This window comes from Salvelinus fontinalis, chromosome 27 (genome assembly GCF_029448725.1).
Source record: "Salvelinus fontinalis isolate EN_2023a chromosome 27, ASM2944872v1, whole genome shotgun sequence".
Lineage (NCBI taxonomy): Eukaryota > Metazoa > Chordata > Actinopteri > Salmoniformes > Salmonidae > Salvelinus > Salvelinus fontinalis.
In genome coordinates, this window is record NC_074691.1 from 41,027,485 (window position 1) to 41,053,009 (window position 25,525).

The 25,525-nt window shown below is 47.1% G+C and overlaps 1 protein-coding gene across 2 annotated transcripts in view; it reads right to left on the minus strand.

Moving 5' to 3' along the window:
- Positions 1-4,270: 4,270 nt before the first annotated feature.
- si:dkey-71h2.2 (low density lipoprotein receptor adapter protein 1) overlaps positions 4,271-25,525 on the minus strand; it is a 156,439-nt gene continuing 135,184 nt past the window's right edge. The window contains exons 4-10 of one of the 2 annotated variants that reach the window (XM_055885779.1): positions 22,575-22,689; positions 21,768-21,840; positions 19,599-19,682; positions 18,118-18,239; positions 14,135-14,169; positions 5,550-5,587; positions 4,271-4,636 (exon numbers count right to left, since the gene is read on the minus strand). In XM_055885779.1, coding sequence (XP_055741754.1) covers positions 5,551-5,587; positions 14,135-14,169; positions 18,118-18,239; positions 19,599-19,682; positions 21,768-21,840; positions 22,575-22,689 — 466 coding nt within the window. In that variant the 3' untranslated portion in view covers positions 4,271-4,636; position 5,550. The remainder of the gene's footprint in view (positions 4,637-5,549; positions 5,588-14,134; positions 14,170-18,117; positions 18,240-19,598; positions 19,683-21,767; positions 21,841-22,574; positions 22,690-25,525) is intronic. The other variant, XM_055885778.1, reaches the window with a different exon arrangement.

Genomic DNA, 25,525 nt, shown 5'->3' on the forward strand with positions numbered 1-25,525 from the left:
GGGTGGTGTCTTCCTCTAGGGTGGTGGTGGTGTCTTCCTCTAGGGGGGGTGGTGGTGGTGTCTTCCTCTAGGGGGGGTGGTGGTGTCTTCCTCTAGGGGGGGTGGTGGTGGTGTCTTCCTCTAGGGGGGGTGGTGGTGGTGTCTTCCTCTAGGGGGGGTGGTGGTGTCTTCCTCTAGGAGGGGTGGTGTCTTCCTCTGGGGGGGGGGGTGTTCCTCTAGGGGGGAGGGGTGGTGGTGTCTTCCTCTAGGGGGGTGGTGTCTTCCTCTAGGGGGGTGGTGGTGGTGTCTTCCTCTAGGGGTGGTGGTGGTGTCTTCCTCTAAGGGGGGTGGTGTCTTCCTCTAGGGGGGTGGTGGTGGTGTCTTCCTCTAAGGGGGGGTGGTGTCTTCCTCTAAGGGGGGTGGTGTCTTCCTCTAAGGGGGGTGGTGTCTTCCTCTAGGGGGGTGGTGGTGGTGTCTTCCTCTAGGGGTGGTGGTGGTGTCTTCCTCTAGGGGGGGGGGGTGATGTCTTCCTCTAGGGGGGGGTAGTGGTGTCTTCCTCTAGGGGGGGGGGTGGTGGTGTCTTCCTCTAGGGGGGGTGGTGTCTTCCTCTAAGGGGGGGGGGGGGTGATGTCTTCCTCTAGGGGGGGGGTGGTGGTGTCTTCCTCTAGGGGGGGGTGATGTCTTCCTCTAGGGGGGGGGTGATGTCTTCCTCTAGGGGGGGTGGTGGTGTCTTCCTCTAGGGGGGGGGGTGGTGGTGTCTTCCTCTAGGGGGGGTGATGTCTTCCTCTAGGGGGGTGGTGTCTTCCTCTAGGGGGGGGGTGGTGGTGTCTTCCTCTAGGGGGGGGTGATGTCTTCCTCTAGGGGGGGGTGGTGGTGTCTTCCTCTAGGGGGGGGGGTGATGTCTTCCTCTAGGGGGGGGTGGTGTCTTCCTCTAGGGGGGGGTGGTGTCTTCCTCTAGGGGGGGTTGTGTCTTCCTCTAGGGGGGGGGGGTGGTGTCTTCCTCTAGGGGGGGTGGTGTCTTCCTCTAGGGGAGGGGGGGTGGTGTCTTCCTCTAGGGGGGGTGGTGTCTTCCTCTAGGGGGGTGGTGTATTCCTCTGGGAGGGGTGGAGTCTTCCTCTATGGGGGGTGGAGTCTTCCTCTAGGGGGGGTGGTGGTGGTGTCTTCCTCTAGGGGGGGTGGTGGTGGTGTCTTCCTCTAGGGGGGGTGGTGGTGTCTTCCTCTAAGGGGGGTGGTGTCTTCCTCTAGGGGGGTGGTGGCGGTGTCTTCCTCTAGGGGGGGTGGTGGTGGTGTCTTCCTCTAGGGGGGGTGGTGGTGTCTTCCTCTAAGGGGGGTGGTGTCTTCCTCTAGGGGGGGTGGTGTCTTCCTCTAGGGGGGTGGTGGTGGTGTCTTCCTCTAGGTGGTGGTGGTGTCTTCCTCTAAGGGGGGTGGTGTCTTCCTCTAGGGGGGTGGTGGTGGTGTCTTCCTCTAGGGGGGGGTGGTGGTGATGTCTTCCTCTAGGGGTGGGTGGTGGTGATGTCTTCCTCTAGGGGGGTGGTGGTGATGTCTTCCTCTAGGGGGGGTGGTGGTGTCTTCCTCTAGGGGGGTGGTGGTGGTGTCTTCCTCTAAGGGGGGTGGTGTCTTCCTCTAGGGGGGGGTGGTGTCTTCCTCTAGGGGGGTGGTGGTGATGTCTTCCTCTAGGGGGGGTGGTGGTGTCTTCCTCTAGGGGGGTGGTGTCTTCCTCTAGGGGGGGGGGTGGTGTCTCCCTCTAGGGGTGGTGGTGGTGGTGTCTTCCTCTAGGGGGGAGATGTCTTCCTCTAGGGTGGTGGTGGTGTCTTCCTCTAGGGGGGGTGGTGGTGGTGTCTTCCTCTAGGGGGGTGGTGGTGGTGTCTTCCTCTAGGGGGGTGGTGGTGGTGTCTTCCTCTAGGGGGGTGGTGGTGGTGTCTTCCTCTAGGGGGGGTGGTGGTGGTGTCTTCCTCTAGGGGGGGTGGTGGTGGTGTCTTCCTCTAGGGGGGTGGTGGTGGTGTCTTCCTCTAGGGGGGGTGGTGGTGGTGTCTTCCTCTAGGGGGGGTGGTGGTGGTGTCTTCCTCTAGGGGGGGTGGTGGTGGTGTCTTCCTCTAGGGGGGGTGGTGGTGTCTTCCTCTAGGGGGGGTGGTGGTGGTGTCTTCCTCTAGGGGGGTGGTGGTGGTGTCTTCCTCTAAGGGGGGTGGTGTCTTCCTCTAGGGGGGGTGGTGGTGGTGTCTTCCTCTAGGGGGGGTGGTGGTGTCTTCCTCTAGGGGGGTGGTGTCTTCCTCTAGGGGGGGTGGTGGTGGTGTCTTCCTCTAGGGGGGAGATGTCTTCCTCTAGGGTGGTGGTGGTGTCTTCCTCTAGGGGGGGTGGTGGTGGTGTCTTCCTCTAGGGGGGGGGTGGTGTCTTCCTCTAGGGGGGGGTGGTGGTGTCTTCCTCTGGGGGGGGGTGGTGGTGTCTTCCTCTAGGGGGGGGTGGTGATGTCTTCCTCTAGGGGAGGGGTGGTGGTGTCTTCCTCTAGGGGGGGGTGATGTCTTCCTCTAGGGGGGGGGTGGTGTCTTCCTCTAGGGGGGGGTGGTGTCTTCCTCTAGGGGGGGTTGTGTCTTCCTCTAGGGGGGGGGGTGGTGTCTTCCTCTAGGGGGGGTGGTGTCTTCCTCTAGGGGAGGGGGGGTGGTGTCTTCCTCTAGGGGGGGTGGTGTCTTCCTCTAGGGGGGTGGTGTCTTCCTCTGGGAGGGGTGGAGTCTTCCTCTATGGGGGGTGGAGTCTTCCTCTAGGGGGGGTGGTGGTGGTGTCTTCCTCTAGGGGGGGTGGTGGTGGTGTCTTCCTCTAGGGGGGGTGGTGGTGTCTTCCTCTAAGGGGGGTGGTGTCTTCCTCTAGGGGGGTGGTGGTGGTGTCTTCCTCTAGGGGGGGTGGTGGTGGTGTCTTCCTCTAGGGGGGGTGGTGGTGTCTTCCTCTAAGGGGGGTGGTGTCTTCCTCTAGGGGGGTGGTGGTGGTGTCTTCCTCTAGGTGGTGGTGGTGTCTTCCTCTAAGGGGGGTGGTGTCTTCCTCTAGGGGGGTGGTGGTGGTGTCTTCCTCTAGGGGGGGGTGGTGGTGATGTCTTCCTCTAGGGGGGTGGTGGTGATGTCTTCCTCTAGGGGGGGTGGTGGTGTCTTCCTCTAGGGGGGTGGTGGTGGTGTCTTCCTCTAAGGGGGGTGGTGTCTTCCTCTAGGGGGGTGGTGGTGATGTCTTCCTCTAGGGGGGGTGGTGGTGTCTTCCTCTAGGGGGGTGGTGTCTTCCTCTAGGGGGGGGGGTGGTGTCTCCCTCTAGGGGTGGTGGTGGTGGTGTCTTCCTCTAGGGGGGAGATGTCTTCCTCTAGGGTGGTGGTGGTGTCTTCCTCTAGGGGGGGTGGTGGTGGTGTCTTCCTCTAGGGGGGTGGTGGTGGTGTCTTCCTCTAGGGGGGTGGTGGTGGTGTCTTCCTCTAGGGGGGTGGTGGTGGTGTCTTCCTCTAGGGGGGGTGGTGGTGGTGTCTTCCTCTAGGGGGGTGGTGGTGGTGTCTTCCTCTAGGGGGGTGGTGGTGGTGTCTTCCTCTAGGGGGGATGGTGGTGGTGTCTTCCTCTAGGGGGGGTGGTGGTGGTGTCTTCCTCTAGGGGGGGTGGTGGTGTCTTCCTCTAAGGGGGGGTGGTGGTGGTGTCTTCCTCTAGGGGGGGTGGTGGTGTCTTCCTCTAGGGGGTGTGGTGGTGTCTTCCTCTAGGGGGGGTGGTGGTGGTGTCTTCCTCTAGGGGGGTGGTGGTGGTGTCTTCCTCTAAGGGGGGTGGTGTCTTCCTCTAGGGGGGGTGGTGGTGGTGTCTTCCTCTAGGGGGGGTGGTGGTGTCTTCCTCTAGGGGGGTGGTGTCTTCCTCTAGGGGGGGTGGTGGTGGTGTCTTCCTCTAGGGGGGAGATGTCTTCCTCTAGGGTGGTGGTGGTGTCTTCCTCTAGGGGGGGTGGTGGTGGTGTCTTCCTCTAGGGGGGGGGGTGGTGTCTTCCTCTAGGGGGGTGGTGGTGGTGTCTTCCTCTAGGGGGGGGGGGGTGGTGTCTTCCTCTAGGGGGGGGGTGGTGGTGGTGTCTTCCTCTAGGGGGGTGGTGGTGGTGTCTTCCTCTAGGGGGGTGGTGGTGGTGTCTTCCTCTAGGGGGGGTGGTGGTGGTGTCTTCCTCTAGGGGGGGTGGTGGTGTCTTCATCTAGGGGGGGTGGTGGTGGTGTCTTCCTCTAGGGGGGGTGGTGGTGGTGTCTTCCTCTAGGGGGGGTGGTGGTGGTGTCTTCCTCTAGGGGGGGGTGATGTCTTCCTCTAGGGGGGTGGTGGTGGTGTCTTCCTCTAGCGGGGTGGTGTCTTCCTCTAGGGGGGGTGGTGGTGATGTCTTCCTCTAGGGGGGGTGGTGGTGATGTCTTCCTCTAGGGGGGATGGTGTCTTCCTCTAGGGGGGGGTTGTCTTCCTCTAGGGGGGGGTTGTCTTCCTCTAGGGGGGGGTTGTCTTCCTCTAGGGGGGGGTTGTCTTCCTCTAGGGGGGGTGGTGTCTTCCTCTAGGGGGGGGGTTGTCTTCCTCTAGGGGGGGGTTGTCTTCCTCTAGGGGGGGTGGTGTCTTCCTCTAGGGGGGTGGTGTCTTCCTCTAAGTGGTTCAGAGCTGCATCCTTAGACTGCTGTCCGGACCTGGACTCTGCCAGGCTGGGAGCGGGAGGGAGAGAGAGAGGGGGAGAGAGAGGGAGGGAAGGAGGAAGGAGCGAGTGGGAGAGAGAGAGGGGTGAGAGATAGAGAGAGAGAGAAGGGATAGAGAGTGCTGTCTGTAGAGGTTCACTGCCTGTCTGGACAGACAGAGACAGATAGGTAATCACAATAGTTTGAGTCCAACTGATACAGACAGACAGACAGACAGACAGACAGACAGACAGACAGACAGACCCACAGAGACAGATCCACAGAGACAGATAGATAGACAGACAGACAGACAGACAGATAAACAGACAGACAGACAGACAGACAGAGACAGATCCACAGAGACAGATAGGGAATCACAATAGTTTGAGTCCAACTGATACAGACAGACAGACAGACAGACAGACAGACAGACAGACAGACAGACAGACCCACAGAGACAGATCCACAGAGACAGATAGGGAATCACAATAGTTTGAGTCCAACTGATACAGACAGACAGACAGACAGACAGACAGACAGACAGACAGACAGACAGACAGACAGACAGACAGACCCACAGAGACAGATCCACAGAGACAGATAGGGAATCACAATAGTTTGAGTCCAACTGATACAGACAGACAGACAGACAGACAGACAGACAGACAGACAGACCCACAGAGACAGATCCACAGAGACAGATAGATAGACAGACAGACAGACAGACAGATAAACAGACAGACAGACAGACAGACAGACCCACAGAGACAGATCCACAGAGACAGATAGATAGACAGACAGACAGACAGACAGATAAACAGACAGACAGACACAGACAGACAGACAGACAGACCCACAGAGACAGATAGATAAACAGACAGACAGAGACAGACAGAGACAGACAAACAGACAGACAGACAGACAGACAGACAGACAGACTCACCTCACTTACCAGTGTCCATCTCTTCTACCTCCATGTTGCTGCATGTCGGGTTGAAGAGAAAAAACACACCTTATAAATAAAACCATCTCACACACACACAAACACTAGTCTTTAAACTAACTAGCCCTGACCCTGCTAACTAGCCTTAAAACTAACTAGCCCTGACCCTGCTAACTAGTCTTTAAACTAACTAGCCCTGACCCTGCTAACTAGCCTTAAACTAACTTGCCCTGACCCTGCTAACTAGCCTTAAAACTAACTAGGGGGCTAGGGCTAGTTAGTATAAAGACTAGTTAGCAGGGTCAGGGCTAGTTAGTTTAAAGACTAGTTAGCAGGGTCAGGGCTAGTTAGTATAAAGACTAGTTCGCAGGGTCAGGGCTAGTTAGTTTAAAGACTAGTTAGCAGGGTCAGGGCTAGTTAGTATAAAGACTAGTTCGCAGGGTCAGGGCTAGTTAGTATAAAGACTAGTTAGCAGGGTCAGGGCTAGTTAGTTTAAAGACTAGTTAGCAGGGTCAGGGCTAGTTAGTTTAAAGACTAGTTAGCAGGGTCAGGGCTAGTTAGTTTAAAGACTAGTTAGCAGGGTCAGGGCTAGTTAGTATAAAGACTAGTTCGCAGGGTCAGGGCTAGTTAGTATAAAGACTAGTTAGCAGGGTCAGGGCTAGTTAGTTTAAAGACTAGTTAGCAGGGTCAGGGCTAGTTAGTATAAAGACTAGTTCGCAGGGTCAGGGCTAGTTAGTATAAAGACTAGTTAGCAGGGTCAGGGCTAGTTAGTTTAAAGACTAGTTAGCAGGGTCAGGGCTAGTTAGTTTAAAGACTAGTTAGCAGGGTCAGGGCTAGTTAGTATAAAGACTAGTTCGCAGGGTCAGGGCTAGTTAGTATAAAGACTAGTTAGCAGGGTCAGGGCTAGTTAGTTTAAAGACTAGTTAGCAGGGTCAGGGCTAGTTAGTTTAAAGACTAGTTAGCAGGGTCAGGGCTAGTTAGTTTAAAGACTAGTTAGCAGGGTCAGGGCTAGGCTACTTTTACCCAGTAGCAATAAATAATCCACAAAGTCTGGCACCAGCCCTGCAACTTCCTGGGCTGAAATTAGAGTATATTTAAAAAATAGAACAAGCCAGCTGAAATCTAAAAGCTATGACAACATCCTCTTTTAGATCAGGTTGAATTATTCACACTTCCATAATGCATTAAGAAGCCTGGCCGACGTTTTCAACTCCGTCAAAATGGACGTTTTAATGTGTCATGTTTAAAAAACTGTTAACCCAATCCAATGCCTGGGGAATATACAGTACATCTAAAATACACTTTGGATAATGTTTTGGATAGTGTGTAACATGGCATTTCATTTCACACTGACAATACACAATCTACAGTGATGTATCTGGAGATCTGCGTCCATGTCCCGTTGTCCACATTCAAGCCTGGGTAGCCTGCCATTGTATAGCCACACAGCAGCGGTCGCTGATTGGCTGAATACCTGGGGCACGAGGTGGTTGGAGTTAACAAGACAGACATACAGTGCCTCGGTAAGTACTCAGACCCCTTTACTTTTCCCACATTTTATTAGGTTACAGATTTAAGAATAACAAATAATTAAAGAGCAGCAGTAAATAACAATAACTATTGTTGTTACTATTGTTATTTACTGCTGCTCTTAAATTATTTGTTATTCTTAAATCTGTAACCTAATAAAATGTGGGGAAAAGTAAAGAGGTCTGAGTACTTACCGAAGGCACTGTATGTCTGTCTTGTTGCTTTGTTAACTCCAACCACCTCGTGCATATTACAGAGATAATATGTGGGGCCACCAGTGTTGAGGTAATTGAGGTAATATGTACATGTAGGTAGAGTTATTAAAGTGACTATGAATAGATAATAACAGAGAGTAGCAGCAGCATAGAAGAGGGGGGGGGGGGGCAATGTAAATAGTCTGGGTAGCCATTTGATTAGGTGTTCAGGAGTCTTATGGCTTGGGGGTAGAAGCTGTTTAGAATCATCTTGGAACTAGACTTGGCACTCCGGTACCGCTTGTCGTGCGGTAGCAGACAGAACAGTCTATGACTAGGGTGGCTGGAGTCTTTGACAATTTTTACGGCCTTCCTCTGACACCACCTGGTATAGAGGTCCTGGATGGCAGGAAGCTTGGCCCTGGTGATGTACTGGGCCGTACGCATTACCCTCTGTAGTGCCTTGCGGTCGGAGGTCGAGCAGGTGCATACCAGGCAATGATGCAACCAGTCAGGATGCTCTCGATGGTGCAGCTGTAAAATTTTGAGGATTTGAGGACCCATGCCAAATCTTTTCAGTCTCCCGAGGGGGATTAGGTTTTGTCGTGCCCTCTTCACGACTGTCTTGGTGTGCTTGGACCATGTTAGTTTGTTGGTGATGTGGACTCCAAGGAACTTGAAGCTCTCAACCTGCTCCACTACAGCCCCGTCGATGAGAATGGGGCGTGCTCGGTCCTCCTTTTCCTGTAGTCCACAATCCTCTCCTTTGTTTTGATTACGATGAGGGAAAGGTTGTTGTCCTTGCGCCACATGGTCAGGTCTCTGACCTCCTCACTATAGGCTGTCTCATCGTTGTTGGTGATCAGGCCTAACCACTTTTGTGTTATCAGCAAACTTAATGATGGTGTTGGAGTCGTGCCTTTGCCGTGCAGTCATGAGTGAACAAGGAGTACAGGAGGGGACTGAGCACGCACCCCTGAGGTGTCCCGGTGTTGAGGATTAGCGTGGCAGATGTGTTGTTCAAAAAGGTAGATAGCTAACTGGTTAATTTCACACAACAACAAAAACAAAAATCGACCAAACTATTTCTAAATGTTTCTGTAACTGGATATTTACTTTCAACATGGGTTGTGATACACCCGGTTTCATCCTGTCACCTACTGTAGAACCTTATAAACAAAATCGGGGGCAACTGGCCATGTTTTTTGGTCCTACCTGATCCGAGAAGGTTCTAGTTAGTGTATCGCTCTGTCTTTCCACTCTTGTTGGAGGTAGATGTCTGGTTTATCAGGTCTCAGGCTCCCTTGACTGTTCTGATTATACATTTACAAATTAATTACAATTAGCTTTTTGTTTTAGCGTCATCTGTACCTGATAGAGCAGATCTACTCTCATTGTGGGGAAGTAAGCCGTCTGGCACGAGAGACTCATTGGGATGGAGACTACAGCAGAGTTCTGACTGAACGAAGCATATCTATTTACTTTGTGCTGTTATAATTCATGCTATGAAATCTTGCGATTGCATTGAGGTATTTCCCCCTCATAGCAAATAGCTGGCAAAACAATCGAAGCAATGTTCCCATGTCCTATGTGCTCACGGAAGCGGAGCTGGCAGTCACTGATGGGCAAAGTAGTAAACAGCTTGTTTTTGAACAAATGTTTTTTTTTAAACATGAAAATTTACCCATTTACCGCACTTTAATGAGCATTTAAAATATAATACATTAAATATATAATAACACACTGTTAAGATTTTATGAATAATTACTAAATGATGTATACGTTTGACGTAGAACTATAACTAACAGAATTCTACCCTGTCACTGTATGATTGTATGAAATTTATTAGAATCATAAATCTAAATCCGATGTGTGTAGTTTTAGTCAGAATTAGAACAAGGACGTTTTGTTCCTTTTTAGTATGTAAGAAGGGTGCAAGTGTGAAACAAATGATAAGAGGAGCTATCGACAGACAAGCTGTACTACTGTGTTCCTTTCAGGACATTCTGTCCCCACCCAGGGAGGGGAGAGACCTTGGGCTTGTAGTAGATTGTATAACAGGTGGCAGACAATATATGAGAAGGAGAAGACTCGTGAACTATATTGTCATTGTCTTAGAGGAGGAGGGACAGTTATGATGAAATGGGAGGTATATAAACCAATGTACATGTAAGGATGGGCTGCGCTCTCGAAAAATTAACTTTCTGACTATTGAAGCTGTCCGATTCATTTCCGTCTGACTCATTTCAACCAGTTTCCTACAAATTCTGGGTTTCAGGCTGAGTAGTTAATTGAATTGGGTTTATGAACATTGATAACACAATTCTCATGACACACACACACCACATCCCAACCTCAGTGTGACTATAGAGATTGGACACCAACTCCCATCTATACTGTAATCGTAGAAATTCAAGTCAGGTACTATCGATTCTATTTCTAAACCATCATCTCGGGAATCGTTCTACAAAACGGTTCTGGCTTGGTTGGATCAATCCGGGGGCCCAAAATAAAACAAACAGAAAGAAAGAAAGAAACCGTCCCTGCCTCTATTTACCCACGAGGCATTGTGATTGATTGTAGTCTTCAAAAGCCCCTCTAGCAGTTCTTCTGATCTGCTGTGAGAGACTTATGTCTCCTATAAAAGATATGATCTGCTGTGAGAGACTTATGTCTCCTATAAAAGATATGATCTGTTGCCCCACTAACCTTAACAACCCCTCATGCTGTCTGTCTCCTATAAAGTATTTCTGCCGTCATACACTCCTGACTACGCACTGACACAAGGATTTCTGGGATTGTACACTCCTGATTATTGTGCATCAACGTAATGTGACATTTTCGGGTGTGTAAACTGCGTGACTACCGGAGCCAGTCAACGATGAGCTCAGGGGGCTCCAAGCAGTATGTAGCCAGCCAATGATGAGCTCCGGGGGCTCCAAGCAGTATGTAGCCAGCCAATGATGAGCTCAGGGGGCTCCAAAGCAGTATGTAGCCAGCCAGTCCCTGTCAGCTATGCCATCAGCTTACAGCTCAGAGGTAACCGGTTTGGATTTTGAATGTAATTGTTATTGCAGAGATGTGTTGTCTATGAGATTTAAAGGATATTATGTGTGTCTGCCAGCCTGTTCCCAGATCTGTTGTCTTGCCAACTACTATACTCATTGTTATGCCAAACATGTTTGACAATTATCAAAGGAGTTGGCAAGACGACACAAACAGATCTGGGAACAGGCAATTTATCTGTTGGTATTGTTTCTCAAGGTGACTGTGTTGAGGTCATTATGAGAAGCCTAGTGTATGCTGTCTGTGTGTGCATCATTCATAATGGATGAGTTCCCTTCCCCCGAAGGAGGTGACCTCTAGATGAGTTCCCTTCCCCTCAAGGAGGTGACCTCTGGATGAGTTCTACAAGGGGCCCATTCCTCTCAAGGAGGTGACCTCTGGATGAGTTCCCTTCCCCTCAAGGAGGTGACCTCTGGATGAGTTCTACAAGGAGGTGACCTCTGGATGAGTTCCCTTCCCCTCAAGGAGGTGACCTCTGGATGAGTTCTACAAGGAGGTGACCTCTGGATGAGTACCATTCCCTTAAGGAGGTGACCTCTGCATGAGTACCATTCCCTTAAGGAGGTGACCTCTGGATGAGTTCCCTTCCCCTCAAGGAGGTGACCTCTGGATGAGTTCCCTTCCCCTCAAGGAGGTGACCTCTGGATGAGTTCCCTTAGCCTCAAGGAGGTGACCTCTGGATGAGTTCCCTTCCCCTCAAGGAGGTGACCTCTGGATGAGTTCCCTTCCCCTCAAGGAGGTGACCTCTGGATGAGTTCCCTTCCCCTCAAGGAGGTGATCTCTGGATGAGTACCCTTGCCCTCAAGGAGGTGACCTCTGGATGAGTTCCCTTCCCCTCAAGGAGGTGACCTCTGGATGAGTTCTACAAGGCGATGACCTTTGCTAGCCTCAATGACAACATCAAGTAGCCCTTCCTGGCGAAGATGTGCATCAAGTGTGGAACGGTGGAGGAGATTTTCACCAGCACCAGGGGGGGGCTAAGAACATGGTCAAAGACCGGAACAACACCCCTGTCATGGGTAACATCATTCACTCACAGCTGTGCATCAAAAGGTAGGATACGACTTCATGCCTGTGTGGTTTGATTTCCTGAGAGCGTTGGATTTTGTGAGTGTAGGAAAAAAAACGTCCAATTAATATTAAAGCATATAGGTGTCTTATGGAGACATAAATGATAATGATTGTACTCAATATTCCTACACCCCAGGCTCTTCTGGTTCCTCCCAGGAAGGAGGAACGCCCTACACCCCTCGCTTCAGGCTACGCTGTTGCCAGGTCAGTCTTACCAGGTGACCCTGTTGGGGTAATATTTTTTTGTTGTCTTTGGAAGATAATAAAAAAAATACAAATAAGTTATGACATAAAAGGCCAGTTAGATTTGAACAACTATCCACATGTGTTGTTCATATAAAAACAAATATATTCATTAGAATCGCAATAATCAATGTGGCAACTTTTGTTTTATCTAAACAGTCTGTTTCTTTCAGACATGTTGGATTCACCACTGGGTCGTTGTTATGCAGTGGTTACCCTCCAGGGGACATGTTGGATTCACCACTGGGTCGTTGTTATGCAGTGGTTACCCTCCAGGGGACATGTTGGATTCACCACTGGGTCGTTGCTATGCAGTGGTTACCCTCCAGGGGACATGTTGGATTCACCACTGGGTCGTTGTTATGCAGTGGTTACCCTCCAGGGGACATGTTGGATTCACCACTGGGTCGTTGCTATGCAGTGGTTACCCTCCAGGAGACATGTTGGATTCACCACTGGGTCGTTGTTATGCAGTGGTTACCCTCCCCTTCAGACATGTTGGATTCACCACTGGGTCGTTGTTTTGCAGTGGTTACCCTCCAGGGGACATGTTGGATTCACCACTGGGTCGTTGTTTTGCAGTGGTTACCCTCCAGGGGCCATGTTGGATTCACCACTGGGTCGTTGTTATGCAGTGGTTACCCTCCAGGGGACATTTTGGATTCACCACTGGGTCGTTGCTATGCAGTGGTTACCCTCCAGGGGACATGTTGGATTCACCACTGGGTCGTTGTTATGCAGTGGTTACCCTCCAGGGGACATGTTGGATTCACCACTGGGTCGTTGCTATGCAGTGGTTACCCTCCAGGGGACATGTTTGATTCACCACTGGGTCGTTGTTATGCAGTGGTTACCCTCCAGGGGACATGTTGGATTCACCACTGGGTCGTTGTTATGCAGTGGTTACCCTCCAGGGGACATGTTGGATTCACCACTGGGTCGTTGCTATGCAGTGGTTACCCTCCCCTTCAGACATGTTGGATTCACCACTGGGTCGTTGCTATGCAGTGGTTACCCTCCAGGGGACATGTTGGATTCACCACTGGGTCGTTGTTATGCAGTGGTTACCCTCCCCGGGACATCTCCCTCTGCCGTCTCCTCCTCTGCCGTCTCCTCCTCAGTCGGGCATACAAAGCTCCCCGTTAACCGGAGGACCCCCATTCATCTCTTCAAGGCCCCTGAGGTCGACCCCCACGTACCACCCTACTGCCCCCTTCCATCCTAAAAAACCCCCCCAGCTCTACTCCACATATGCGGTGCCACCCCCTGCCCCCGTACGAGCAGCCCCCTCCAGGCAGACAGGGACAGAGCGAGGAACAGAGACAGAGAGAGGGACAGATAGGAGGCCGGTATGGTGCCGGTGGGATGACATTGCCAGCAGTAAGATTTCAGTTAAATTTCCAAACAGACAAGGGCTGCAGTTTTCATATTATGTGTCATTTTCTATCGTCAGAAATGTACAGAACCCAAAACAACAGGTCAGAGTTGAACAAGTTAACACGTGTTTTGTTCTGAATGTATTATCTGAAAGTGAATTTGGATGTTTAGAAAAGGTAGCATTGTATAGTAACATTATATTTTGTAAACCAGCCTAAAGATTGTTTTAGTGTTGCCTACTGCAGCTGAGGTAGCAAAAATAAAATCATATTAGCTCGGATTTTCCAGCTGGCATTTTCACCACCCCCTTGGACACACCCCCTTGGAAGTGCACGTTGTCAGGGAAACCTGAGAGACGCTGTTCCCAGGTAACGTTTTCCTGAATACTCAACCCGATCACACTGGGTTTCAAGACCCGGTCGTCTGAACACCAACCTGTTAGTTTCCCAACGTTCACGCAGGGTGTGCCAAAGCCGTGTTAGTTTCCCAACGTTCACGCAGGGTGTGCCAAAGCCGTGTTAGTTTCCCAACGTTCACGCAGGGTGTGCCAAAGCCGTGTAGGTGTTATACGCCATTGATAACTCCCCAAAAAACGGTTTGTTTGCTTGGGAAAGTGATCTGGAAATGTCTGTGTCTTTTCAAAGCAGTCTCAGGTTGGGGCTTAAAAGATGTTAATTGCAGTAATGTCGGTTACAGAGCCCTGTCTACATGTAGAGAGAGCCAGGGAAATATACCCTATACTTATGTACTACTTTATTTTTTCATAGCTTGTTTAATTTCCTTAATTGCCGATACAACTGATCTCAGGTCAGTCCATACACCACTACAACTGATCTCAGGTCAGTCCATACACCACTACATTTATTTTTATTTTACTCTACTTTACCAACAGTTACTTTATTAAACTCTTAGTGGATATTAGTGGATATTAGTGGATAGATGTGACCTTGTTAACTCCCGAAAAATGTTTGTTTTGCGGGAAAGTTATCTGGAAATTTCAACCCAGAGACATCATGCAGTCTCAGGTTGGGGCTTAAAACACGTTAAGAAATTAGATTTACACTATTTGAGATACAATAGAATGTAAAACTATTTAAATATTACCTTGAGAAGGCGTCATCGAGGCCGTCCTCCACGTCCTGTGAATAAAAAGGGAAACGAAGACAGCCCCATGAGACAAAATGTACTGTAGTACAGTATGTACTGTACGCATCAATGTACTGTAGTACAGTATGTACTGTATGCATCAATGTACTGTAGTACAGTATGTACTGTATGCATCAATGTACTGTAGTACAGTATGTACTGTACGCATCAATGTACTGTAGTACAGTATGTACTGTACGCATCAATGTACTGTAGTACAGTATGTACTGTACGCATCAATGTACTGTAGTACAGTATGTACTGTACGCATCAATGTACTGTAGTACAGTATGTACTGTACGCATCAATGTACTGTAGTACAGTATGTACTGTACGCATCAATGTACTGTAGTACAGTATGTACTGTACGCATCAATGTACTGTAGTACAGTATGTACTGTATGCATCAATGTACTGTAGTACAGTATGTACTGTACGCATCAATGTACTGTAGTACAGTATGTACTGTACGCATCAATGTACTGTAGTACAGTATGTACTGTACGCATCAATGTACTGTAGTACAGTATGTACTGTATGCATCAATGTACTGTAGTACAGTATGTACTGTATGCATCAATGTACTGTAGTACAGTATGTACTGTACGCATCAATGTACTGTAGTACAGTATGTACTGTACGCATCAATGTACTGTAGTACAGTATGTACTGTATGCATCAATGTACTGTAGTACAGTATGTACTGTATGCATCAATGTACTGTAGTACAGTATGTACTGTACGCATCAATGTACTGTAGTACAGTATGTACTGTATGCATCAATGTACTGTAGTACAGTATGTACTGTATGCATCAATGTACTGTAGTACAGTATGTACTGTATGCATCAATGTACTGTAGTACAGTATGTACTGTATGCATCAATGTGCATCGAAGATAACCTACAAATCGTAAGATGACCTCCACACTCTGTGAGTAGAAACAGTACCAAGACAATCCCATGACACTGTACACATCAATGTGCAGGCCAATATAACCTACAAACTGTAACATTTATAACAAAATACAGTACCAGTGTAAATTGTATACACCTCCTCAGTGCATCATATAATGAAATAGTGCAGTGATGTTTTTATTTTGATTAAATCGGTGTGTCCCCCACGGGACAGTTAAGCTAACGTAGGCTAACGTGATTAGCATGAGGTTGTAAGAAACATGAACATTTCCCAGGACATTGACATATCTGATATTGGCAGAAAAACTTAAATTCTTGTTAATCTAACTGCACTGTCCAATTTATAGTAACTATTACGGTGAAAGAATACCATGCTATTATTTGAGAAGAGTGCACAATAATGAATTTGAAAATATATTAATAAACCAATTAGGCACATTTGGGCAGTCTTGATACAACATTTTGAACCGATACGCAATGGTTCATTGGATCAGTCTAAAACGTTGCACATACACTGCTGCCATCTAGTGGCCAAAATCTAAATTTCACTTGGGCTGGAATAATACATTATGGCCTTTCTCTTCCATTTCAAAGATGATGGTACAAAAAAAACAGTTTTTATTTTATTTTTTATTATCTTTTACCAGATCTAATGTGTTATATTCTCCTACATTCATTTCACTACAGACTTCAACGTGTTTACTTTAAAATGGTATCAAGAATATGCATATCCTTGCTTCAGGTCCTGAGCTACAGGCAGTTAGATTTGGGTATGTCATTTTAGACGAAACTTTTAAAAGAAAAAAGGTTGGATCCTTAAGAGGTTTTAAGTGAATTACCAAGAGCTGCAGAGCAGTATTTCATCTCTACACTGTTTTCAATCTCCCCCGAGTGTACAAAATTGACGTTGTTCTGAGGGCAAATTGAGGGGGGGGGGGGGGGGGGGGGGTGTTCCTAACATTTGATGCACTCAGTGTATATCAATATTTTAAATCAATATTAGTTTGTTAATAATATTGCATTGGTTTGTGACGTACGGTCAAATTTAGAATACTAAAGGAGACATATTTCAGATACATCCTTTGGGAGACTTTTAATAAAGAATATTCAGTAAATAGAGAGAAAGAGAGTGAAGAGAGAAAGAGAGAAAGAGAGAGAGAGAAAGATTTTTCGATATGTATACTTTGACAATGTAAGTAATAATGACCTTGCCATGTCAATAAAGTCAATTGAATTGAATTGAAAGAGAGAGAGAGAAAGAGAGAGAAAGAGAGAGAGAGAGAGAGAGAGAGAGAGAGAGAGAGCGAGAGAGAGAGAGTGACGAGAGAGGGGAAGACAGAGAGAGAGAGTGAAGAGAGAGGGGAAAACAGAGAGAAAGAGAGTGAAGAGAGAGGGGAAGACAGAGAGAGAGACCCCAACCAAATCATGAGAAAACACAAAGATAATTACTTAACACATTGGAAAGAATTTACAAAAAAACTGAGCAAACTAGAATGCTATTTGGCCCTAAACAGAGAGTACACAGTGGCAGAATACCTTACGTCTGTGACTGACCCAAACTTAAGGAAAGCTTTGACTATGTACAGACTCAGTGAGCATAGCCTTGCTATTTAGAAAGTCCGCTGAAGGCAGACCTGGCTCTCAAGAGAAGACAGGTTATGTGCTCACTGCCCACAAAATGAGGTGGAAACTGAGCTGCACTTCCTAACCTCCTGCCAAATATATGACCATATTATTTCCCTCAGATTACACAGACCCACAAATAATTTGAAAACAAATCCAATCTTGATAAACTCCCATATCTACTGGGTGAAATATCACAGTGTGACTTCACAGCAGCAAGATTGGTGACCTGTTGCCACAAGAAAAGGGCAACCAGTGAAGAACAAACAACATTGTAAACACAACATATGTTTATCTATATATTTATTTTCCATTTTGTACTTGAACTATTTTCACATCGTTACAACACTGTATATATAGATAATATGACATATTTCACTTGCTTTGTCAATGTAAACATATGTTTCCCATGCCAATAAAGCCCCTTAAATTGAAATTTAGAGAGACTTTATAATGTAGTTGACAGACTAGTTGATGAGATGTGGTTTACTCTCATCAACTAGTCTCCCAGTGAGGTATCAGATGAGGTGGAGTATTTAACATTCAAAGGGGAAACGCTGCCACCTAGTGGCCAGTATATGTCAACACAGCTGCATAACAAGTAACCGCTCTTGTGTTTGGAGTAAGTAGAACATTCAAATAACCACTGATCCAGGGTCAGCTATCATAACTTGATGTTAAGTTTAGGATTTGTGAACCATAAACTAGTATTTAGGGGTGACCTCTACACCTTAATAATGTATATAGTAGTATATGGCCGTTTCTTAAAGAACCCCCTTGACCTACAGAGTTTTAAAGCCTGTAGTAGAGAAGACTATCCACCTCTATTATAATCGAGGCCATGTCTAATGGAGACAGGGGCGGACTGGCCATCTGGCATTTCTGGCATGTGCCAGATGGGCTGGTACATTTGAAGCCTAGTGGGCCTGTATAACTTGGGTTTGTTGTGCAAAATGATCATTATCTGGTTAATAATTGGGGGCCGGTGTATTAAAAATGCCATGGTCCCAGTCCGCAGCAGAATGGGGTTCATGTCATTATCATCCGTTATCTCTCAACAATATCCTGGAACAGTCCCAGTTTATCATCTGTTATCTCTCAACAATATCCTGGAACAGTCCCAGTTTATCATCTGTTATCTCTCAACAATATCCTGCAACAGTCCCAGTTTATCATCTGTTATCTCTCAACAATATCCTGGAACAGTCCCAGTTTATCATCTGTTATCTCTCAACAATATCCTGGAACAGTCCCAGTTTATCATCTGTTATCTCTCAACAATATCCTGGAACAGTCCCAGTTTATCCTCAGAGGAGAAGAAATACTGTTTGAGTCACATTAGGTGTGATAATGAGACTGGCTAGACCAATCAGAGACCTGGAACCCAAGGTCGTGACCTACCCAGGAGTCGTGTTTGATTGGTCGTTTCCGGGTGGGTTTGTTGCGGGGCGAGCTGAACGACATGGAGAAGAATGGCCGTCTCAGTTTCTCTTCCTTCTCCAGGGGCTGGTGCTTCTCTGAGTCTGAGAGAGAAAGAGACAGAGGGGGAAGGAGCAAGGGAGGGAGGTTGGAGGAGAGAGAGAGATAGAGAGGGGAGGGAGGTTGGAGGAGAGAGAGAGATAGAGAGGGGAGGGGAGAGGTAGAGAGGGGAGGGAGGTTGGAGGAGAGAGAGAGATAGAGAGGGGAGGGGAGAGGTAGAGATAAAGAGAGAGAGAGAGGTAGAGAGGGGAGGGGAGAGATAAAGAGAGAGAGAGAGAGAGAGAGAGAGAGAGAGAGAGAGAGAGGAGAGGGGAGGGGAGAGGTAGAGATAAAGAGAGAGAGAGGTAGAGAGGGGAGGGGAGAGATAAAGAGAGAGAGAGGTAGAGAGGGGAGGGGAGAGATAAAGAGAGAGAGAGAGGTAGAGAGGGTAGAGATAAAGAGAGAGAGAGAGAGAGAGGGGAGGGGAGAGATAAAGAGAGAGAGAGAGAGAGAGAGAGGTAGAGAGGGGAGGGGGGAGATAAAGAGAGAGAGGTAGAGAGGGGAGGGGAGAGATAAAGAGAGAGAGGTAGAGAGGGGAGATAAAGAGAGAGAGAGAGAGGTAGAGAGGGGAGGGGAGACATAAAGAGAGAGAGAGAGAGGTGGAGAGGGTAGAGATAAAGAGAGAGAGAGAGGGGAGGGGAGAGATCAAGAGAGAGAGGTAGAGAGAGAGGGGAGGGGAGGGGAGAGATAAAGAGAGGAGGGGAGGGGAGAGATAAAGAGAGGAGGGGAGGGGAGAGGTAGAGATAAAGAGAGAGAGAGATAAAGAGAGAGAGAGAGATAGAGAGAGAGAGAGAGAGAGAGAGAGAGAGAGAGAGGTAGAGAGGGGAGGGGAGAGATAAAGAGAGGAGGGGAGGGGAGAGGTAGAGATAAAGAGAGAGAGAGATAAAGAGAGAGAGAGAGATAGAGAGAGAGAGAGAGAGAGAGAGAGGTAGAGAGGGGAGGGGAGAGGTAGAGAGGGGAGGGGAGAGGTAGAGAAAAAGAGAGAGAGAGAGGCTCATCTTTTGTTGTTCCTTTGACCCTGCGTCACAGGACAGAGTAGATCAATGAAAGCCCATGGGACATGGCCATCACAGCAGTAGAATTTTAATGACCTGAAACTTTCAACTATAGTGATCAGGCCAGGTCCCCGAGGCTTTACTGCACCACTTTAGCAGAATCTCAAGCTGCTTCCCCTGAAGCCTTGAGCACTGGGAGGAGAGTGGAGCAGGGAGTAGCTAAGTGACTTACCTCAAGCGCAGTGAGTGTGTCTTACGGAGGGGTCTACATCTGCAGACTCCCTGCCGTGCGAGAGTTGAGCAGCAAAAGGCTTTAGTAACAACAGCTGTCAAGGTCATACAGCAAGAGTACCTGGGAAGTTGACCTACCTGAGACACAGTGTGTGTTTGTCGTCTCTGTCTGTCCATCGCTGACAGAACACGAGCAGCACGTCCTGGCCTTCTTACTTTTATCTGAGGACAGAGAGGAGAAGCAAAGAGAAGAGTCTGACCGTAAAGGGGAAGAATCTCTGCACACTTAGATAAACAGCATTAACAGTATTAATGATCTACCTTCCTGATTTACTGTCAGAGTTAGTACTCACCTTCCTGATTTACTGTCAGAGTTAGTACTCACCTTCCTGATTTACTGTTAGAGTTAGTACTCACCTTCCTGATTTACTGTTAGAGTTAGTACTCACCTTCCTGATTTACTGTTAGAGTTAGTACTCACCTTCCTGATTTACTGTTAGAGTTAGTACTCACCTTCCTGATTTACTGTTAGAGTTAGTACTCACCTTCCTGGTTTACTGTCAGAGTTAGTACTCACCTTCCTGATTTACTGTTACAGTTAGTACTCACCTTCCTGATTTACTGTCAGAGTTAGTACTCACCTTCCTGATTTACTGTTAGAGTTAGTACTCACCTTCCTGATTTACTGTCAGAGTTAGTACTCACCTTCCTGATTTACTGTTACTGTTAGTACTCACCTTCCTGATTTACTGTTAGAGTTAGTTACTCACCTTCCTGATTTACTGTCAGAGTTAGTACTCACCTTCCTGATTTACTGTCAGAGTTAGTACTCACCTTCCTGATTTACTGTTAGAGTTAGTATTCACCTTCCTGATTTACTGTCAGAGTTAGTACTCACCTTCCTGATTTACTGTTAGAGTTAGTATTCACCTTCCTGATTTACTGTCAGAGTTAGTACTCACCTTCCTGATTTACTGTTACAGTTAGTATTCACCTTCCTGATTTACTGTCAGAGTTAGTACTCACCTTCCTGATTTACTGTTACTGTTAGTACTCACCTTCCTGATTTACTGTTAGAGTTAGTACTCACCTTCCTGATTTACTGTCAGAGTTAGTACTCACCTTCCTGATTTACTGTTACTGTTAGTACTCACCTTCCTGATTTACTGTTAGAGTTAGTACTCACCTTCCTGATTTACTGTTACAGTTAGTACTCACCTTCCTGATTTACTGTCAGAGTTAGTACTCACCTTCCTGATTTACTGTTAGAGTTAGTACTCACCTTCCTGATTTACTGTCAGAGTTAGTACTCACCTTCCTGATTTACTGTTAGAGTTAGTACTCACCTTCCTGATTTACTGTTAGAGTTAGTACTCACCTTCCTGATTTACTGTTAGAGTTAGTACTCACCTTCCTGATTTACTGTTAGAGTTAGTACTCACCTTCCTGGTTTACTGTCAGAGTTAGTACTCACCTTCCTGATTTACTGTTACAGTTAGTACTCACCTTCCTGATTTACTGTCAGAGTTAGTACTCACCTTCCTGATTTACTGTTAGAGTTAGTACTCACCTTCCTGATTTACTGTCAGAGTTAGTACTCACCTTCCTGATTTACTGTTACTGTTAGTACTCACCTTCCTGATTTACTGTTAGAGTTAGTTACTCACCTTCCTGATTTACTGTCAGAGTTAGTACTCACCTTCCTGATTTACTGTCAGAGTTAGTACTCACCTTCCTGATTTACTGTTAGAGTTAGTATTCACCTTCCTGATTTACTGTCAGAGTTAGTACTCACCTTCCTGATTTACTGTTAGAGTTAGTATTCACCTTCCTGATTTACTGTCAGAGTTAGTACTCACCTTCCTGATTTACTGTTACAGTTAGTATTCACCTTCCTGATTTACTGTCAGAGTTAGTACTCACCTTCCTGATTTACTGTTACTGTTAGTACTCACCTTCCTGATTTACTGTTAGAGTTAGTACTCACCTTCCTGATTTACTGTCAGAGTTAGTACTCACCTTCCTGATTTACTGTTACTGTTAGTACTCACCTTCCTGATTTACTGTTAGAGTTAGTACTCACCTTCCTGATTTACTGTTACAGTTAGTACTCACCTTCCTGATTTACTGTCAGAGTTAGTACTCACCTTCCTGATTTACTGTTAGAGTTAGTACTCACCTTCCTGATTTACTGTCAGAGTTAGTACTCACCTTCCTGATTTACTGTTAGAGTTAGTACTCACCTTCCTGATTTACTGTTAGAGTTAGTACTCACCTTCCTGATTTACTGTCAGAGTTAGTACTCACCTTCCTGAGCAATCTCCCACAGGTCCAGAGCTACTTTGAAGGCCTGGGCTACTGTTAGCGTCACAGCCTGGGCCTGTCAATGACAGAACACAGAACCTCAGAGAATAACGCACTCTGATCGGCTACATCTTCAAAGAACATCAGGGAATGATACATGGCTCTGAACTATATCTTCAGAGTGATGTCTACCATAGTTAAACTGGGTTTGATTCAGAGTGATGTCTACCATAGTTAAACTGGGTTTGATTCAGAGTGATGTCTACCATAGTTAAACTGGGTTTGATTCAGAGTGATGTCTACCATAGTTAAACCGGCCCTGATTCAGAGTGATGTCTACCATAGTTACACCGTCCCTGATTCAGAGTGATGTCTACCATAGTTAAACTGGCCCTGATTCAGAGTGATGTCTACCATAGTTAAACTGGCCCTGATTCAGAGTGATGTCTACCATAGTTAAACCGTCCCTGATTCAGAGTGATGTCTACCATAGTTAAACCGGCCCTTACTTTTATGAGTTTAAGCAAATATACAGTAAACATGATCATACACGCACTACTCATTGTTACCACAAGATGGAGCCACACATCAGCTTTTTTACTGCAGTCCTGCATCTAAATAGAGTAAGTTTGGTTTTCTATTGAAAATCCTGGTGTCTTATGAAGTCAGGCGAATAAAACTTCTTAATTTATTCAAGGTCTTATTTGTGATATTCAGTGTCTGGGATCAATACTATCAAACAGGACTTTTAAATGATAACAGTAAGATGAGATGAGTGTCTTTTCAAAATGAAAACTGTTGCTCACTTACGATCTTCTTCTTGTGGCAGAGGAAAGCGTGGCACTCAAGTGTCTCATTGAACTGACTCTGGGAAACGTAGGCAAACACCTTGTCCTGAGTTTTATCTGCTGTGCAGTAAGAGATTCTGAAGGAGGAGAGAAAAATACAACTCCCATCAACCAATGCGGTCTAAGGGTATGGAAAAATACAATTCCCATCAACCAATGGAGAGAGTGAGCGAGAAAGACAGCGAGAGAGTGAGAGAAAGAAAGAGAGAGAGAAAGACAGAGAGAGAGTGGGAGAGAAAGACAGAGAGAGAGTCTAGGATATGGAAAAATACAAGTCCCATCAACCAATGCGGTCTAGGATATGGAAGAACATGACATAGAAAACATAACACAAACTTCACTTCAATGTCAAATAAAACCTGACTTCACTGTCAAATAAAACCTGACTTCACTGTCAAATAAAACCTGACTTCACTGTCAAATAAAACCTGTCTTCACTGTCAAATAAAACCTGACTTCACTGTCAAATAAAACCTGACTTCACTGTCAAATAAAACCTGACTTCACTGTCAAATAAAACCTGTCTTCACTGTCAAATAAAACCTGACTTCACTGTCAAATAAAACCTGACTTCACTGTCAAATAAAACCTGACTTCACTGTCAAATAAAACCTGACTTCACTGTCAAATAAAACCTGACTTCACTGTCAAATAAAACCTGACTTCACTGTCAAATAAAACCTGACTTCAATGTCAAATAAAACCTGACTTCATAAACACTCTCTGGAGTGATGAATCATGGTCTCCCGAGTGGAGCAGCGGTCTAAGGAATTGCATTGCAGCGCTGAGGTGTCACTACAGCCTCGTGTTCGATGTGTCACATCCGGCCGTGACCGGGAGACTCATGAGGCGGTAGCACAATTGGCCCAGCGTCTTCCCAGGTTAGGGGAGGGATTTCCTTGTCTCATTGTACTATAGCGACTCCTTGTGGCGGGCCGTGCGCCTGCAAGCTGACTTCGAGGATTCAGTTGGACGGTGTTTCCTCTGACACATTGGGGTGCGGCTGGATTCCGGGTTAAGCGAGCAGTGTGTCAAGAAGCTGTGTGGCCTGTCAGGGTCGTGTTTCGGAGGTCGCATGGCCTCTTCCGAATCCGTAGCGGAGTTGCAGCGATGAGACAAGACTTTAACTACCAAAGGGGTAAAACAGTGATGGAGTGATGAATCACGCTTCACCATCTGGCAGTCCAACGGACACATCTGGGGTTTTCGGACGCCAGGAGAACGCTACCTGCCCCAATGCATAGTGCCAACTGTAAAGTTTGGTGGAGGAGGAATAATGGTCTGGGGCTGTTTTTTATGGTTCAGGCCCCTTAGTTCCAGTGAAGGGAAATCTTAATGCTACAGCATACAATGGCATTCTAGACAATTCTGTGCTTCCAACTTTGTGGCAACAGTTTGGGAAGGCCCTTTCCTGTTTCAGCATGACAATGCCACAGTGCAGAAAGTGAAGTCCATACAGAAATGGTTTGTCGAGATTGGTGTGGAAGAACTTGACTGGCCTGCACAGAGCCCTGACCTCAACCCCATCGAACACCTTTGGGATGAATTGGAATGCGGACTGCGAGCCCAACATCAGTGCCCGAACTAATGTTCTTGTGGCTGAAGGATGCAAGTCCCCGAAGCAATGTTCCAACATCTAGTGGAAAGCCTTCCCAGAAGAGTGGAGGCTGTTATAGCAGAAAAGTTCCAACATCTAGTGGAAAGCCTTCCCAGAAGAGTGGAGGTTGTTATAGCAGCAATGTTCCAACATCTAGTGGAAAGCCTTCCCAGAAGAGTGGAGGCTGTTATAGCAGCAATGTTCCAACATCTAGTGGAAAGCCTTCCCAGAAGAGTGGAGGCTGTTATAGCAGCAAAGTGGGGACCAACTCCATATTAATGCTCATGATTTTGGAATAAGATGTTTGATTAGCAGGTGTCCACATACTTTTGGTCATGTAGTGTATGTTGCCCATGCCAATAAAGCCCCTTTGAATTGAATTGAATAGAGAGAGAGAGGGATAGAGAAAAATATATAGAGAGAAAGACAGCGAGAGAGAGAAAGACAGCGAGAGAGAGAAAGACAGAAAGACAGCGAGAGAGAGAAAGACAGCGAGAGAGAGAAAGACAGCGAGAGAGAGAAAGACAGCGAGAGAGAGAAAGACAGCGAGAGAGAGAAAGACAGCGAGAGAGAGAAAGACAGCGAGAGAGAGAAAGACAGCGAGAGAGAAAGAAAGACAGCGAGAGAGAGAAAGAAAGACAACGAGAGAGAGAAAGAAAGACAGCGAGAGAGAGAAAAACAGCGAGAGAGGGAAAGACAGCGAGAGAGAGAAAGACAGCGAGAGAGAGAAAGAAAGACAACGAGAGAGAGAAAGAAAGACAACGAGAGAGAGAAAGACAGCGAGAGAGAGAAAGACAGCAAGAGAGAGAAAGACAGCGAGAGAAAGAAAGCGAAAGAGAAAGAAAGACAGAGAGCGATAGAGAAAAATAGAGAGAGAGAAATACAGCGAGAGAGAGAAAGAGACACAGTGAGCGAGAGAGAAAGAGAGAGAGAAAAAGACAGCAAGAGAGAGAAAAAAATAGAGAGAAAGAAAATGAGAAATAGAAATACAGAGCGAGAGAGAGTAAGACAGCGTGAGAGTGAGAGAGGAAGACAGAGAGAGAGAGAGAAAGACAGCGAGAGAGAGAAAGACAGCGAGAGAGAGAAAGACAGCGAGAGAGAGAAAGACAGCGAGATTGAGAAAGACAGCGAGAGAGAGAAAGACAGAGAGAGAGAGAGAGAGAGAGAGACAGAGAGAGAGATAGAGAGAGTGAGAGAGGAAGACAGAGAAAGAGAGTATGATGATAGTTTTATACCCATAACTCCACTCTGCTCTTCCCAACCTGTTGCATATGCATGAGCAGCAGGCCAATCACAGCAGGGCGTGAGGGGAAACC